Source organism: Perca fluviatilis, chromosome 15 (assembly GCF_010015445.1).
Source record: "Perca fluviatilis chromosome 15, GENO_Pfluv_1.0, whole genome shotgun sequence".
NCBI lineage: Eukaryota > Metazoa > Chordata > Actinopteri > Perciformes > Percidae > Perca > Perca fluviatilis.
The window spans coordinates 2,010,749-2,029,332 of NC_053126.1; the positions used below are offsets into that span (position 1 = coordinate 2,010,749).

Here is an 18,584-nt window from a genome sequence, read left to right on the forward strand (position 1 = left end):
CGGTGATATTTTGAGCCTTTGTGGTAGCTTGTTTAAAGCTAGAGACACATTAGATTAGTATGAAAACATGTCCCAGAGAACAGTCGGCTCTGTACATGTTAACCCCTCTTTCTGCAGAAAGTTTGATTTAATAAACTTATAAAGCTTTGATCAATAGTTCACATAATCACCAACAACATGCATACATTTCAAGAGTTTAAATTACTGTTTATTAATCCAACCTCACTGCCGAGCACACATTCCTTTGTAAAGACGTACTGAATGCTAAACTACATCGCTTTTAACGTAAACACGTCAGACTGCTGAGCAGCTAGCCTCAAGAAATCAATATTTATACACATAAAAACATGTTTGGTGTCAACAGAAATCATAGTGCATTGATCACTCATGATCATGTGGTTCTGATTTTATAAACGGTAAACAATTAGATACCTTAACAATTTTATAAACTGTGCAAACAGACATACATTAACACTGTAAATCAGGCACATGAACGGCTTCAAGTTTCTATTGGCCAGCGGCAAAGGGAGGAACTTTTAAAAAGGCTAAAACAGTTTAGAAATGTCTGTTTACCAGAGTAAGCCATTTATACAATTCCCACTGCAGACATTTTGAGCACCATGTCATTAAAAGTGAGGAAACTCCTGGCTGTTAACAAGCGAAACTTTCAGTTACGCTTTACTTGAAGGTATCTACACAAGAGTGACATGACACTGTCATGAACATTATAAACAAGTCATAAACGTTTTAATGACATAATGCCATTTCTTCGCTGTTTTCTGGCTTTTTGCTGGCAGGTTTCTCTATAGAGCCCCGAAAAAAAGAGTCATATAACCATGCTAATGACTCCGAAGCTGTTCATTTAAGGTAAATTAAGCTAAAAAAACTGCATAGTTCCCTTTTAAATGTCAGTCAGTTTTTGTCATGACAAGTTATGGTTATGGATTAATGTGTTCATGACTGTCATGTCACTCTTATGTAGATTTATAAAAGTAACTGTGTGCACATCCCACCTTCTGGCAGGTGCAGGACAAATGAAAGTACTTAAAACGAAAATATAATGTCCGCAACACTGCTTTAAACTCCCATATTTAATATAAAATGCAACGTTTTGACCCAACTGGGTCTTCTTCAGGCAAAAAAATAAATAAAATGTAAGCGTACAAAAAAAATGTTTGCCTGAAGAAGACCCAGTTGGGTCAAAACGTTGCATTTTATATTAAATATGGGAGTTTAAAGCAGTGTTGCGGACATTACTCTTATGTAGATACCTTCAAGTAAAAGGGTTACCAAACTTTCTTCTTAACCAAATCTTAACCTGAATGAAATTCCACTCGGGGCGGATGAGCTGCGTTCTGGCTGTGTCGTGGTTTTGTTGACACACGTGGACATAAATAAAGACCATAAATTGGTGCCTAAAATGCATCAGAATGCAAGAAATGAAATCTTTGACGCTCAAAGTTTCCATGGGGACAAAACCCCAGACCCCCAAAAGGCCCATTCTGAGCCAGGAAAACCCCCTGGTAGCTTTACTACCATCTGCACTTAACCTGTTCATCTCAAAAAGGCAGAGGAGAATCGGTCATGCCTCTTTTCCACCAAGGCAGAGCTGGCGCTGGTTCGGAGCCAGAGCCTATAGTTTCAAATCAGTTCTTTGTTTTTCGACCACCAAAAGCACCGGCTCCGAACCGGTAAAAAGTGGTTCTTAAGTAGCACCAAATCATCGCTGGGCCAGAAGTTAAGAACCGCTTACGTCAGCGTTCTTTGGAGGCTAGTCAGTCGAACCAACTCCGAACCGGCACTAGCTCTGAACCAGCACCTGGTTCTTGTTGGTGGAAAAGGGGAATCCGTGTCCTGCTCCTTAGGATTCAAGACTAGCTCGATGGTGTTTTAAGCCCCCAATGGCTACTTCAAGGCACCTAACCCTAACCCCCCTAACCTTAACCACACTAACCCCTAACCTTAACCCCCTATTTGTCGACTTCAAGGCACCTTACCTTAGAACTAAACAGGGGGAAGCAGCGTTCAGTTTTTATGCTCCACATATCTGGAACAAACTCCCAGAAAACTGCAGGTCTGCTGCAACTCAGTTCTTTTAAATCCAGGCTGAAGACATATGTTTTTAATGTTGCCTTTCTTTAAATAACCTATTTTTAACTGCTCTTTCTTTAAAATTCTTATACTGCACTGTACATTTTATTCTTGTCTTTTAATGATCTGAAATTGTTGTTAATTGTTTTAATGCTTTGAAATTGTTTTTAATTGTTTTCTAACTGTTTTTAATGTTTCATGTAAAGCACTTTGAATTTCCTTGTTGCTGAAATGTGCTCTACAAATAAAGCTGCCTTGCCTTGCCTCTAAAGCTGCAGACGCACCAACCAGACGGCCAATCAGACGGCAGTAAAGCCAGTCGGGACTGATCAGTCTCCCCGAGTCGGTCCAGAAAGTTCCTCAGAACTCACCGAAGAGACGAGACCTGATACGTCTCCATAGCAACAGGCGGCGCTAATCTGTGTTGTCGCCCCCAAAAATGAAAACCGGCAGCCGATTGGATGAACAGCGTCACGTGGGGTCTGGTTTCTCCGGGAAATTCAAAGACTGTCATGGCGGCTCGTTGAGAATCTGATCTCATATTTGACTAAAATAGTTCACAGAGACATGTTACTGGGAACATCTGGAGAGAGAAATAGGGTGTGTCTGTCTGTCTGTCTGTCTGTGTGTGTGTCTCTGTGTCTGTGTGTGTCTCTCTTGTGTGTGTGTGTGTCTCTCTCTGTGTGTGTGTGTGTCTCTCTCTGTGTGTGTGTGTCTCTCTGTGTGTGTGTCTCTCTCTGTGTGTGTGTCTCTCTGTGTGTGTGTCTCTCTGTGTGTGTGTGTGTGTGTGTGTGTGTGTGTGTGTGTGTGTGTGTGTGTGTGTGTGTGTGTGTGTGTGTGTGTGTGTGTGTGTGTGTAGTGTCTGAATCTGTCTTCATTCCAGATCAACAAAGGTCAGTTTAAAAGATCTTCATCAGATTTTGAGAGACTCTAATCACCTCATCCCGCTCCTTGTTTCCTGGTCAGCTCTCCACCAATCAGATTGGTCATTTGAGTCAGACTGCCGGCAGTGCCCGCCCTGCCGATTATACACGTCATATCAGCCAAAACGAACGCCGACGGGGCCTCAGACGGACCACACCGAACAGACTCGAGTCACCGACCTCACCAGACTGTCCCACGGCCGATTATTGGCTCTATGTGTCCAGGCCTTAACCCTAACCATTGCCTAATCCTAGTGCCTTCCAGGCAGACACCAGGCTTTTTATAATTTTTTGTATTACATGACTGTATATACAGTACAGGCCAAAAGTTTGGACACACCTTCTCATTCAATGTGTTTCCTTTTTATTTTCATGACTATTTACATTGTAGATTCTCACTGAAGGCATAAAAACTATGAATGAACACATATGGAATTATGTACTTAACAAAAAAGTGTGAAATAACTGAAAACATGTCTTATATTTTAGATTCTTCAAAGTAGCCACCCTTTGCTTTTTTATTAATAAGGGAATAACTTCCACTAATGAACCCTGACAAAGCACACCTGTGAAGGTAAAACCATTTCAGGTGACTACCTCATGAAGCTCATTGAGAGAACACCAAGGGTTTGCAGAGTTATCAAAAAAAGCAAAGGGGGGCTTGAATGAGAAGGTGTGTCCAAACTTTTGGCCTGTACTGTATGTTTGTAGGCATGTGGGTGTTTTTATTTTATTTTTTTATTATTCTTTTTTTACCTTGATATTTCTCTGGGAGAGACACCGGAGTAGTTGTGGAGTTGACCTTTTATTTAAAGTTTTAAATTCCCGCTGTCCTTCCTTTCCAGTGGTTCTTTTAACCTCCTTTTAATATCTTTTTTCTTCTTTTTTATTTAACCGAACCTGTTTTTTTTAAGGAGTTTTTATAAAGTGTTTAATTCACACCAGTGGTCCCCTTGTGCCCGTGCCCCTCGTTGTAACCCAAACCTAACCATTGCCTAATCCTAGTGCCTTCCAGGCAGCACTGGGGGCTTAAAACACCAAAACACCCTTTAACTAAAGAAGTAAAAAAATACAAAAAAAGTGTTTCGTGGGTTTTGTTAAATTTGTAACTCTGCGTCTTTGCCCACAAAACTCTTCTTCTCTAAGCCGCGTCCTCCTCCTTCTGAGCCTGCTGGCGTTTCAACCGAGGTCTTCATCGGCCCGTTGGCGAGCAGAAGACGAAGACGAATCCTCGGCCGCGCTCTTCCACAGAATCTCGTGAAGGGATGAAGACATGTAATAAGGCCTTTCGGCCGAACCGTCATTGCGCTCCAGGTCTTCACCTTATTGCGTGTGTGTATGTATGTGTGTGTGTTAGTACATGAAAATGGAACAGAACGTGTTTGGAAAGCAAGGTTATAAATAAAATAAAAGGTGTTATAGAGCCAGTAAAAAAAAAAAAAAAGGGGAAGAGGGGAGGAGAGTGGTGAATTGTGGGAATTGTGAGAAAAAGAAGGAGACAAAAAGAGAAAGAAAGTCAAATAGCAAGCAAGCAAAAGCACCCACAAGCATTTCAGTTTACAGTTCAACACCAAGCAGCAGCAGCAGCGATTTTTAAGCTTAAAAAAGGAGAATTGCGGTGGATTTCAACACGTAGCTCTGTTGGTTAATTTCGAGTGCTGTCAGTAGCGAGAAAAATCGCTGTTGCCTACAGCGTGTTATCCTCCTGCTAGTGTTAGCACCCAGGAGGCTGAAACGGCAGGTATTAAATGTGCTTTTAGTGCCTCTTAACATGTCCAAAATGTCATTCCAAGTGGCTACCCATGTGGAGTGGTTCCTTCTGAGTGAACACAGTGGATCTGACTGCAGTAGATGTGAAAGAAATGCATGAAAGTTGTGATAATTCAACTCTGTTTAGTTCTGGTGTTGAGACGGCAAGACGAGTGCTTAGGGACCGTCTACAAACTACACAAACACCGAAAAGAGATGCAACTAAAATATTTTTCATTAATAGGCATATGCCTAGTTTTTAAAAGTAAGTGCTGTAGTACAACGAGCAGGAGACAAGTTATAATTGAGGTAAGTTTGGAGACACTACCTGATTTAATCATTAAAGTAATAAATATTTTAGTTGCATCTCTTTTCGGTGGTTTAGTTTGTAGACGGTCCCTAAGCACTCGTCTTGCTGCTGTCTCAACACCAGAACTAAACAGAGCTGAATTAACACAACTTTGATGCATTTCTTTCACATCTGCTGCAGTCAGATTCACTGTGTTCCCTCAGAAGGAACCACTCCACATGGGTAGCCACTTGGAATGACATTTTGGACATGTTAAGAGGCTGGAAGCAAGTTTAAAACCTGCCCTGTTTCAGCTTCCTGGGTGCTAACTCTAGCAGGAGGATAATACGGTGAAGGCAGCACCGATTATTTTCGTTTTTCTCGCTACTGACAGCTCTCCAGATTGACAAACAACAGAGCTACGGGTTGAAATCCACCGAAATTCTCCTTTAACATACCGGAAGGATAACACAGGCTGTTATTTTTGAAAATGCTGATGAAAATAGTCAAGTGTGGCACGACATATTCATGCAAATTAGAATAAGTGACAGCCCCAAAGGCACCAAGAAGCAATGTGAGAGACTTGAAAGGTGAGGAAAGTTTTGGTTCAGCGGATAAATAATGAAAGTTTTTTTACATTTTTATACATCGGAGGCCTTTCTACGATGCGACAGATCGGCAATGCCGGTTTCTTTTACGTCACGTGTCAAAGTCGAGGCCCACGGGCCAAATCTGGCCCCTCGCAAACTTTGATCCGGCCCGCATATCAATTCAGGTTCACAAAAACCTTTTGCCCGCCTAGTTTTTGCCACTTTCTCTGACAATTTGTGGCCTTTTTTCAATGTTACTTCCCCGTTTCTAGATGTTTTTGTTCGACATTTTTGGTGCTTTTGCCAACGTTGTTGCCGCTTTTTCCGTAAATTTTCTCTGGTGCTATTTTCAACGTTTTTCATTGTCAATAAACTATACATGTCTGGCCCTCAATGTGATTCTCTTTTTCCAGCGTGGCCCGTAGAGAAGTTGAGTTTGACACTCCTGCAGTTTACGTAAAGTTTATCGGACAAATGGAAGTAATACAAGGAAGGCAAGAATGAGCGGAGGAATTGCTACTTACAGAAACAGAGGAAGAGCGTGTCCACACACATGGCGTAGACGCTGAAGAAGCCATGGGCGATGAAGTAGGAGAGAACCACCACAGTCTGGTGAGGACAAGGAGAGCCAGAAATACACAACAATCATTATGGATCAGAACAGATTGATTAGATAACACGGACTACATTAATGAGTATCATTCACCCTGCTGGACAGGTTAGATTGGCACTACTTTAAATGGCAAAAACTTTCAATATATAAATGACCTTCAGTGATGAACTACAGGCTCAGCCTCCTCTTCCTACACAATACAAGAGCTCTCTGGTTCTGGTAATTTTGTTGTTATTACAGTGCACTGATGCATGAGTTGCCAGTTGCCCTATGTGGGCATATCTTGTGTATGCATGCTCTGATGCATGAGTTGCCAGTTGCCCTATGTGGGCATATCTTGTGTATGCATGCTCTGATGCATGAGTTGCCCTATGTGGGCATATACTGTGTATGCATGCACTGATGCATGAGTTGCCCTATGTGGGCATATACTGTGTATGCATGCACTGATACATGAGTTGCCCTATGTGGGCATATACTGTGTATGCATGCACTGATACATGAGTTGCCCTATGTGGGCATATCTTGTGTATGCATGCTCTGATGCATGAGCTGCCCTATGTTTAGTTCTGTTTAATTTATTTGATTAGGACAATGCACATTAATGAACATTTCTGTAAACACGCCAGTGTTAGACAGTCGGCAAATTTTCAACTGTAGTCCTAGTTGCATGCATGTCTTTAAGTGGGAAGAAACCCACGCAAGGGGAGAACATGTAAACGCCACACAGAAAGTCCTGAGACGACCTGGGTTCGTGTGTATTGTTGTTACAGTGGTCTCGTCTGGTGTCTATGTGGGCATATATTGTGTATGAATGCACTGATGCATGAGCTGCCCTATGTTTAGTTGCGTGAGGAATATTTTCATGCTTCTTATTTGTCACTGGTAACGTGTACTAATGTTTAAAACCAATAAAGTTTCCAATCACAAAAAAAAGATAACACTGACCATGTTTACATGCACATAATATTCAGTTTTTTGCCCTTATTCCGAAAAAGACAATCTCCCGACTAAGCCGTTTACACAGCTAATGAAAGGGAATATTCCTCTAATATTCCTGTTTACATGTAGCCGTGCAAAACCGGATTTTTCAAAGCCTTCCAGCAGTGGAGGACTTGCTGGACTGTGTGAACAGAGATTGGCATGGGGTACTTTCCATAAAATCATCTCTCAATGCAAATAGAACCAGCTATTAGGCTAACTGACATAAAACCATTTTAATTAAGGTATTAAAGTACCCCATGCCAATCTGTAAGGATGGTGAAGGGTATGTGATGATGTGGGGGGGGGCTATTTTAATTCCAAAGGCCAAGGGAATGGATCATCAGGATGCATAGTATCCTGATGATCCATGAAATAACTGGCCTTTAAAGGAACACGCCAACTTATTGGGACTTAAACTTATTCACTGTAACCCCCAGAGTTAGACTAGTCCATACATACCCTTCTCATCTCAGTGCGTGCTGTAAGGCTGTCTGACGGCTCCAGCATTAGCTTAGCACAGATCCTGCAGGTGACTGGTTCCAACTAGCCTACTGCTCCGAATTGTGACATAAGTGACAAAATAACTCCAACATGTTCCTGTTTCCATGTTGTGATTTGTAGAGTCACAGCGTGTACAAAAAACAACGTAACATGAGACACAGCCATCTTCTAACCAGTAAACAAACCGGGAACTATATTCTCTGACAGGCTTGCTGAGAGCATATCACTCCGCCCAAGTACTATATTCTTCCACCTGAGAATATAGTTCCCGGTTTGTTTACTGTTAGAAGATGGCTGTGTGTCATGTTGTTTTTTGTACGCGCTGTGACTCTACAAATCACAACATGTAAATAGGAACATGTTGGAGTTATTTTGTCACTTATTTGGAGCAGCAGATTACTGGAACCAGTTACCTGCCTGTTCTGTGATGGGCTGATGCCGTCAGACAGCCTTAACACGCACTGAGATGAGAAGGTATGTATGGACTTGTCTAACTCTGGGGGTTACGGTGAATAAGATAAAGTCCCAATAAGTCGGCGTGTTCATTTAAAAATAAAACATCTGCCTGCCTCTATGGGAATTTAGTACTCACCAGGATGGGTACCCAGTAGTAGTGGAGATGGGGGGCTGTACTCTCGAAGGCCTTCACTCTCCCCGAGAAGAAAAAGAAGGCAAAGATCCCTGTGGAAGAGACACCAGAAAAACTCAGATTTGATCAAATCACGTTCAATTCTGACAGCTGCCAAGAACCCAGCCAATACATCCAGATCAATGGGTTTATATATTAGAAAGTAGGATTATCGCTCGTGTTGTCTTCCCGTAGACCGTGAGCTTGTTGTCCTTCTGAGTCAAAATTGCAAATGAACATTTATTTTGGCTCTTTTTCCCCCAACGTTTGACGCTTTTTGTCACTTTTTTCGATGCTTTTTTAAATACATGGCCAAAAAATATAATTTAAATGACATGATGCCTATTTTTTTCGTTTAAAAAAACTGAAATTGTGGATTATTTTGACTGATAGTTAAGATCAGAGGATCACATTTTATTTCAAATGCTAGAATATTGAAAATAAAAAACACCCACAATTCAATGAAAGTAATCATTTTACCTGCCAAGAATGTTACATGGCTACCATACAACGTACATGCACGCATTCATGTTATTTTGGGGCAATTTGGTTCAAAGAAACCCATAATTCTGATATAAAAATGGGTCAAATTTGACCGGACAATAAAAAAAAGGGGGTTAAAAATCTAAAAAGTATGCCGATTAGCATCAATGTGCACAAATGTCCATAGACTGTAAAATAAATGGACACAGCGATGCCATAGGCTTCGACAGAGACCAGTGAAGGATTTTAGAACCGGTGCTGGCTGAGCGTTACTGAGCAGCCTCCAACTGAGCTTGAAGACGTAGATGTGACGTGAGCAACCTGTCTGAAAGTGTGAAGTCTTCTGGTAGCTGTGCCGAGAGAAATCTCAATCATTCCCAATCTTACAGAGACGGAGAGCGTAGGTATATGTAAGGAGATAACATAGGCACAGGCTAATTACTGATCACTAACATGCTAGTTAACATTAGTAATTAAACCTAAACAGATAATGGAAGTCCAAACTGCCTGTGAGCTTCTCCTGTACTATACGGTAATTCCTCTAACTGTGAGACAGTAAGTCTCGGGTTATGACCCAATCGTTGCCCTATTGTTAAAAAAAAGCGTCCCCTGCTACGGAGCCATAACGTGAGCTACAAGGTAATGGAGCCTTTTATACATTGTCGTGTTTCTTTAGAAATAAACAACGGACAAATAGAGTCTTTAAACTCTTCAAATGTATGTTATTCTCTGTCAAAGTGACGTCAGAATGAATGGGAGTCAATGGGATGCTAACGGGAGGTGATGGCTTGGTAGCCTCAGAGTCTTCCCATAGGAGGGACGCTTTCCGGATGCTCACTTACCCCGTTGCAAATGTCACACACAATTTATCAGGAAATGCTTCTCTGGTCTAATTACTGTTTATGTTCAATTAACAAAAATTCAGTCTTGAGATAACCAGACTCACCCACGAGCCCAACGATGAGCAGTTTGCCCAAAAACAAGAGGAAATCTGTCACTTTGTCCAAGACAGCCACCCTGAGGGATTAAAGACAAGCATTAATACTTCACAAATATATATATGAAATTAAGTATGGAAAAAACAAATGTATACCTAGATTTTTGTGTAAAGTCATACACTTGAAAACCCACATTGTGCACTCACCTGACCATGTTCCTCATGAGGAGGAAGAAGCCATCTCTGGCGGAGGTGCAGAAGTTTTTGCCGTATATCGCCACCTAGAGGCCAAAGATGCTCATTACACCGAAGTACTCCAACATTACAAAAGATGAGTTTCTATCAGGGATGTAACGATGCACAGTGTTGGGAAAGTTCACTTTCTACATGAACTAGTTCAAAGTTCAGTTCACAAAATTTAAAATGAACTAGTTCAGTTCATACTTCAACATTTAGGAACGAAGTTCACAGTTCCAAAAATGAACTTAGTTCATAATTCTTTTGTTCCATATGTTGGTGCGAGCTATTATTTTTCAAAATTATTGCCACAGCCCAAATATAGAAGCACAGACAGCAATTATTTTATCAGTTTTAACACTGAAACTACGCATCAGATTCCATCTTCGTATCCAATCAGTTCAACGTGCCGTTTCAGGTTTGCTGTGTGTGTGTGTGTGTGTGTGTGTGTGTGTGTGTGTGTGTGTGTGTGTGTGTGTGTGTGTGTGTGTGTGTGTGTGTGTGTGTGTGACTGAAGTGCCGATTTGCTTTTTGAAAGCCAGCAGGCAAAGTTTGCCCAGAAATGTCAGATGTTTCCATCCTCAGCGACCTCGTCATCAAACTGGTTTAAATGATCATACGAAGCCTCCACGCTGCTTTCTGATTGGATGACCCATGTGGCGGTGAGACACTGGTGGCTGGTGTTGCCAGATTGGGCGTTTTTTCCGCTACATATGAAGGCCTGTTTACGGTGTGTTTTAGCCCTGGTTTTGGCCTGGAAGGCTCTATAGAAATCTGGCACCCTATTGGACGAAGGTAAACGGAGAGTGTGGCGTTCACAGACACCAGAATGAAGGAGTTCACAGTAACGTTCATCAGGCAGTAATACAGTACGTTCAGTTCACGTTCACCCAAAATATGAACTAGTTCATGAACTATCGTTCAATGAACGTATTCAGGCACAACACTGACGATGCATCATGAATCTGTTAAAAATGGATATCAATGTGTAAAGATTACAACCGGTTGAGATAGAAAAATGAATCCCGATGCAGTTTTCAAACTTTCCTAGAGTGTAATCTACTTTAGATTTCACTTGTTTGACTTCAGAAGTCACTACGTATAAGATATGTATCCATTTAGTTATTTTAATGTGGAATTTGTTTAAAAATAAAAAACATTTATTGAAATTTTTTGTTAAAGACAAATACAGTTCAGCAATTCAGTGTCATTTTTGATAAGAGGACACATCTGTTGTTTTGCACACTTTATAGAAATTCTTCACAGCAGACGTGTTGACTTGTCATAGTAGGAAAAGCACAGCTGAAGTTGATAACCTTAACGATGGCTCAGTTCCATCAAGTGTCCCAGTAAGATATTTCATTGAGTCAGCATGAACAATACCAGGACCTCTCCTAAGTGGAATGCAGCCATCTGTAATGGTTTAATACCAGGACCTCTCCTAAGTGGAATGCAGCCATCAGTAATGGTTTAATACCAGGGCCTCTCCTAAGTGGAATGCAGCCATCATTAATGGTTTAATACCAGGGTCTCTCCTAAGTGGAATGCAGCCATCAGTAATGGTTTAATACCAGGACCTCTCCTAAGTGGAATGCAGCCATCATTAATGGTTTAATACCAGGACCTCTCCTAAGTGGAATGCAGCCATCATTAATGGTTTAATACCAGGGTCTCTCCTAAGTGGAATGCAGCCATCAGTAATGGTTTAATACCAGGACCTCTCCTAAGTGGAATGCAGCCATCATTAATGGTTTAATACCAGGACCTCTCCTAAGTGGAATGCAGCCATCAGTAATGGTTTAATACCAGGGCCTCTCCTAAGTGGAATGCAGCCATCAGTAATGGTTTAATACCAGGACCTCTCCTAAGTGGAATGCACCATCATTATTTTACCATTGTGAATGCAGCCTCATTAATGTTTAATACCAGGGTCTCTCTAAGTGGAATGCAGCCATCAGTAATGGTTTAATACCAGGACCTCTCCTAAGTGGAATGCAGCCATCAGTAATGGTTTAATACCAGGACCTCTCCTAAGTGGAATGCAGCCATCATTAATTTATACCATTCCTAAGTGAATGCAGACAGTATTTTTACCAGGTCTCAAGTTGACTATTTTAATACCAGGGCCCTCTAAGTGGAATGCAGCCATCAGTAATGGTTTAATACCAGGACCTCTCCTAAGTGGAATACAGCCATCAGTAATGGTTTAATACCAGGACCTCTCCTAAGTGGAATGCAGCCATCAGTAATGGTTTAATACCAGGACCTCTCCTAAGTGGAATGCAGCCATCAGTAATGGTTTAATACCAGGGTCTCTCCTAAGTGGAATGCAGCCATCAGTAATGGGTTTGAATACACCTGTGCTTTTCCTACTATAATATGTCAACATGACTGCTGTGAAAAAGGTCTATTGAATCATCAACTTAAAAATACGGTATTGTAATTGGACGTTGAGTGCATCGTTAGATCCCTAGTTGCTATTTGATTGGGTTATGATGGGCTAAGTAAAACAAACCACTCACCATGATGTAGGCATTTCTGTTTATGAACTTGACAAATTTCTCCAGACACCAAAAGCAGCACTTCAGACAGCACAACAGGAACTTGGTAAACTTATTTTGGGCTCCTGTGAATGATAGTGATGAACAAATTAGTGAATATTTAAAATCATCATTTGAGACAGGTCTCCCAGGTTATCACAAAACACACATAAGAAGGTAGTTAGTTACTGGAGTACAGATTTATATCTGACTTTGCTATTTGTGCGTGTCATTATTTACCAATCAGAAAAAAACACTGAGGCTACATCTACACTACTACGTTTGGGTTTAAAAATGACTCTTTTGCCATGTTTACAGCCTAGCGTTCGCACTACTGCTGTGTTTCTGAGCCCCTAAAGGCGCCGACACACCGAGCCGATAATCGGCCGTCTGACAGTCTGGCGAGGTCGGTGACTCGAGTCTGTTCGGTGTGTCCTGTGCTGTCGTTTTGGGTCGATTTGGCTTGTTGAATCGGTGGGTGGGCTGTCAGACTCAATGACCAATCTGATGGGTGGATCGCTAGCCCTGGACTAGCGAATCAGTGCACTTATGTGCAAACACTTAGCGGAAATGGCGAGCGGGATGAGCGTGACTAGAGTCTCTCAAAATCTGGAGGAAAATCTGTTAAACTGACCTTCGTTGATCTGAAATGAAGACCGATTCAGCAACTGCACGGCAGTTTCGGTGAACTATTTTAGTACGATACGAGACCGTATTCTGAACGAGCCGCCATTATGGTCGGCTTTGAAATTCGGGAGAAGCCAGACCCACGTGATGCGTTCGTCATTTCCGGTTTTAATTGAGATTAGCGCCGCCTGCTGTTATGGAGACGTATTACGTCTCGCGGGCCTCTCTCCTGAACCAGCGCTGGCCTTGGCCAAGGCCGGTGTTGAATACTCACTCCCCCTGGAGCACTACAGCGAGGCACACTCTTCATTTTCCCCACCCGACTCCCACAGACACTTGTTGATTGTTGACTTGTCCTGGGTCCTGTTTCAGGGCTGACTCCATGGCAACCGGCTGTGTATCGCAATGACAATCGTGCGGACTGAGTAAACCAGATTACGGGGGCCAGACGTAGCTTGACTAATCAGGCCTACACATACACAAACTTTGACATACATACAGATTTGTAACCACCCCCCAGCCCCCTATCCAGCGCCTTCACCGCTTCTTCCCCCAGTCAGGTGGGCAGGTCTGGGGCCAGCGCCTTTGTTTGGCTGCAGGACCAGATGTCTGTTTGCCTGTCCTGGACTACCTCTACTCCATGACCCCCATCCCGATGCACCCATCATCCCACCCCCACTGCGTGTCATGTTATATTGTTATGTTGTGTTATGTGCAGCAGTGCAAATGTATTGCTTGTGTGCTTATGTTGCTGAGGTGTTTTTCCTGTTCCCACACTGTACCCCTATTCAGGGGCATAGTCTGGGAGTTGCCTTTTTCTCCTCGTCTTTCCTCATGTCATGCTGTATTTTCTTTCCAATTATATGTGTATGTACCTTGTAAAGCGCTTTGTGATTTATATCTGTGAAATGCGCTCTATAAATAAATTTTACTTACTTACTTACTTCACACTGTTTAACGTTAGCTGTCAACATTTTACCGGTGTTTAATCCAGCTGCTAGCTAAAGGTAGGCTAACGTTACATGCTGTCAGGTGTAGTGTAAAGTCAAGCACCGAAATGAGGCACCGACATTTTCGTTCTTATTCGGTCTCGTTACTACCGTTTACGTCGGCACCGGTTCCCTATTGGCACCGAGTTTCGGTACCCAACCCTAGTTCTGAGGCACTTTTTGGCCCTCGGAGAGACCGATCAGTCCGACTGGCTCTACTGCCGAAGGATTGATGTCAGAGCCCCTAAAACTTTCACATTTGGAAACTCTGCTGCCCCTGTTTTGGTTTAAAATCTCCGGGGTTGCTTTGTAGTCTGGACGGACACAAATGGAGACATTTGGAAACGAGGTAGCTCTTAGGTAGGTAGCTTACTTACAGGTAGGTAGGTAGGTAGGTACCTTACAGGTAGGTAGGTAGGTACCTTACAGGTAGGTAGGTAGGTAGGTACCTTACAGGTAGGTAGGTAGGTAGGTAGGTACCTTACAGGTAGGTAGGTAGCTTACTTACAGGTAGGTAGGTAGCTTACTTACAGGTACCTTACAGGTAGGTAGGTAGGTAGGTAGGTAGGGTAGGTATGCATGGTGGGGGTAGGTACCACAGGTAGGTGCAGGTAGGTACCTACAGGTGGGAGGTAGGTACCCGGCTACAGGTAGGTAAATCGTGGCTAGTGCAGGTAGGTAGGTACCTTTACAGGTAGGTAGGTGGGGGCAACCCTTACAGGTGGGAGGCAGGGTACCTTTACGGTAGGTGGGAGCAGGTACCTAAGGTTGGCAGTAGTAGGTAGGTACCTTTACAGGTAGGTGGTAGGTACCCGGTAGGTAGGTGGTGCGGTAGTAGGTAGGTAGGTACAGGTAGGTAGGTAGGTAGGTACCTTACAGGTAGGTAGGTAGGTAGGTAGCTTACAGACCTTTCAGTAACAGTTCTGTCTGTCTCAAAACACCGCTTAAAAATGAAAACGTAGTAGTGTAGATGGAGTCTGAGCAACTAGCTTATAACATTTTCTTAGCCACTATTTGCACCATTTACTAGGTGAAAATGTTAATGCTTGATTCAGGACTGTATGCTATACAAACTATGGAGCATAGCCTCAAGCAGACATCCAATTGTAAAAAAATAAAAAATAAAAAAAATAAAAAAAAACAGCACCAGACCTTGCAGCTTGTGGTCCAGATACTCCAGCAAAACCCTGATGATCTGAACGATTGAGAGGATAAGGGAACCGAACGCCAGAGTCCCTGTGTGATACCTAAAACAACAGACAAGTGACTGTTAAGCAGGGTACGGAAATAGTGTGTGTTACGTGTCAAATACATAAGACTGTAAAAATAATGGGACGAATTTTCCAGGTCCAAAAAGTGCAGCCAAATCTGAAGCTCCTTAAAGCTGCATTCTCTCTAACTTCCAGCAGGGGGCTCCAAACAGAAGCCTGTTTCTATAGAAGTCTATGAGAAAATGAGCCAACTTCTCTCTTTATTTATCACCTCAGTAAACATTTTCATAATGAATTTATGGTCTCAGTCACTAGTTCCAAGTCTTCTTCAACACAGCATGATGTTCATTTAGTAAATTATGGTCCCATTTATTTTAAAATAGACAATAAAGCAGGGGATGCTATTCATGTGGAGTTATGTTATCATCCTGTTTGTGATGTATGTGTATGTTGTGTGTGATGTCTTTAAGCTACTCAAAGGGACTTTGAATTTCCCCTTGGGGATCTATCTATCTATCTATCTATCTATCTATCTATCTATCTATCTATCTATCATTGGGTTTTGCTTTTTTAAAATAACAAATCTGTCCATTTTAGTCTCACTGATTACATAATGCACATGCACACTATAGTGGGGAAGATGGAGAGGGGTCCCTAAAGAGGCGTTTTCATCCGAGAAACTATCCAAATTCGACAAAAAGTTTTTTATTCAGGAGGATGAGAAATTTAGAAAATAGGAGCTATAGGCGGTACGAGGGAGAGAATACCATTGCAGTATTATGAATAATTGGAGCCCAGACGCAAATAAAAAGCCTTTAACATCGAAGGCAGGGGACTACAGATGAAAAATAGCCTTTTGGCTTATTCTGTCTTTTTTAACCCATGGGAAATCATGCATTTTATTAATTTGCGCTGTCCCCTTTTATAAATAAACTAAACTCAATTTTGTAAATTTCTGATCCTCTCAATAAAAAACAGAAAATTGAAAAAAAAAGTTTAAAGATCAAATTTTTGAATTTGTCAAGGTGGGAAAAAAAATTTAAAAAATTGACAAAAAGTGACGTAAATATTGAAAATAAAATTAACAAAAAAGTCAGAAAAAAAAAATCTAAAGATTTGATATTTGAACCCATTTTTCTGCTTTTTCAAAAGGTCCATTTGTGTTTAGAAAATTGAACTGATAAGCGCTGTTACACCGACTCACTTAGCACCAACTGCAAGGTTTCATTTTTAAATGAATGGAGCCTACAGGCAGTCTGGGTGCTCGAGCTCAGAGCACCCATGGCTTCCACGCCTATGAATACATACAGTACATTGCATGGCACCTCGAGGCATTAAAACGGCATTGCACAAAACTATTGGTCAAGTCATGGCTGCTGCATCTGTTGCTGCATCTGTGATGGTTACATGATGGACATATGTGAGGTGTGAGATATCTGAAACTTCCTCCAACACACACACACACACACACACACACACACACACACACACACCTGAGAGATCTCCCGAGGGAAGCGAACACTGGGAAGGCAGGCATGTCATCCGGCTTGACGAAGGCCCAGTAGTACGAGGCGAAGGCCCCGGCCAGGGTCATCTGTCCCAGAGCAGTGACGAAGTTGGCACACCAGAAGAAGAGGAAGACGTTGTAGAACTGCAGGCCGATCAGGTATTTGTGGTACGCGGTCTCCCCTCCATAGAAGGCGAAAAGGCACATGGAGTCGGGGCACTTTGCTTTCTCAGGACTGGTGGAGTAGTTCTGAACACAGATATAAAAAGGTAAAAGGTACTTTATTGTCACATACACATACATGTCTGTCCTTCCAGAAAAACGCTGAGTCTTTTGTGATTGTTGCGGGGTAAAAATCCTCGATTATGCGGCACGCTTTCTTAAAAAAATGTGATGGAATATGCGGGATATTTATGTAATTTTATGCGATGAAATAGCAGTTTGGTTATGACATCATGCGATTTCATAAATAACGATTGGATACTATAAATAACGTAAGTAATTTGGTTAAAAAGAAACTCATATTTCTATTGTAGTATCCAAATCGTCTATAATATTACCATTGGTTATGAAATCATGCGATTTCATAATCAAACTGCAGTTTTTGCAATTTCATCGCATAAAACCGCATATTTTGCACGGAAATCTGCAATTTATGCGGCAAAAGTGCGGCTATTTTGAAAAATGCGCCCCCCCGCATAAATATGTGGACTTCGGCTGATTATACGTTGAATTATGAGATCGCATAATTGCGTTTTTCCTGGAGGGACTTGACGTAGCGAAATTCATTCTCTACATTTAACCCCTCCCTCAAGGGAGCAGTGGGCAGCCAATCACAGCGCCCGGGGACCAACTCCAGAGCTGAGCCAGTGCCTTGGTCAACGGCACTGACTGGAGAACCTAGTACATGTTTTTTTGATGGTGGAGGAAACCTCCAAACTCCACACAGAAAGGCCCAGAACGACCTGGATTCGAACCCAGAAGTCTCTTGCTGTGAGGCCACAGTGCTAACCATTGGGCCACCATGCTGCCTTTATATAGGTTATATAGAGACATGGTACTAACAGAGTCCTAACATAGAGACATGGTACTAACAGAGTCCTAACATAGAGACATGGTACTAACAGAGTCCTAACATAGAGACATGGTACTAACAGAGTCCTAACATAGAGACATGGTACTAACAGAGTCCTAACAGAGACATGGTACTAACAGAGTCCTAACATAGAGACATGGTACTAACAGAGTCCTAACATAGAGACATGGTACTCTGTGGTCCAGGGCCTGAACTGTGCATGGTCCCTGACAAATAAACTAATAGTAGACAATATTACCATTTAAATATAAAGAGGACTACTTAACCCTAATGTTTCCAAAACTTCTATATAAGAAATATGAGTTTCTTTTTAACTAAATTACTTACTTCAATGTTATTTATAGTATCCAATCGTAACAAGAGTTTACAGATAGAGTAGGTCTAGACCACACTCTATAATTTACAAAGACCCAACAATTCTAGTGATTCCCTTGTGTTGTCTTCCATTGGACCGTGCACTTGTCGTCCTTCCAGGCCAAAAATAAATAAATAAATCCACACTTTTTCTGACATCTTTGTCCCTTTTTTCGACAATTTTGGTGCTTTTTCCAATGTTTTTGGTGCTTTTTTTGTTGTTGCTGTTTTCCAC

General features: G+C 41.9%; 1 protein-coding gene across 1 annotated transcript in view; it reads right to left on the reverse strand.

Moving 5' to 3' along the window:
* Window positions 1-18,584, reverse strand: part of LOC120574768 (choline transporter-like protein 2) — a 53,764-nt gene that overhangs the window by 5,873 nt on the left and 29,307 nt on the right. The window contains exons 15-21 of the mRNA XM_039825206.1: window positions 16,886-17,148; window positions 15,334-15,428; window positions 12,548-12,651; window positions 9,996-10,069; window positions 9,798-9,868; window positions 8,333-8,421; window positions 6,167-6,251 (exon numbers count right to left, since the gene is read on the reverse strand). Coding sequence (XP_039681140.1) covers window positions 6,167-6,251; window positions 8,333-8,421; window positions 9,798-9,868; window positions 9,996-10,069; window positions 12,548-12,651; window positions 15,334-15,428; window positions 16,886-17,148 — 781 coding nt within the window. The remainder of the gene's footprint in view (window positions 1-6,166; window positions 6,252-8,332; window positions 8,422-9,797; window positions 9,869-9,995; window positions 10,070-12,547; window positions 12,652-15,333; window positions 15,429-16,885; window positions 17,149-18,584) is intronic.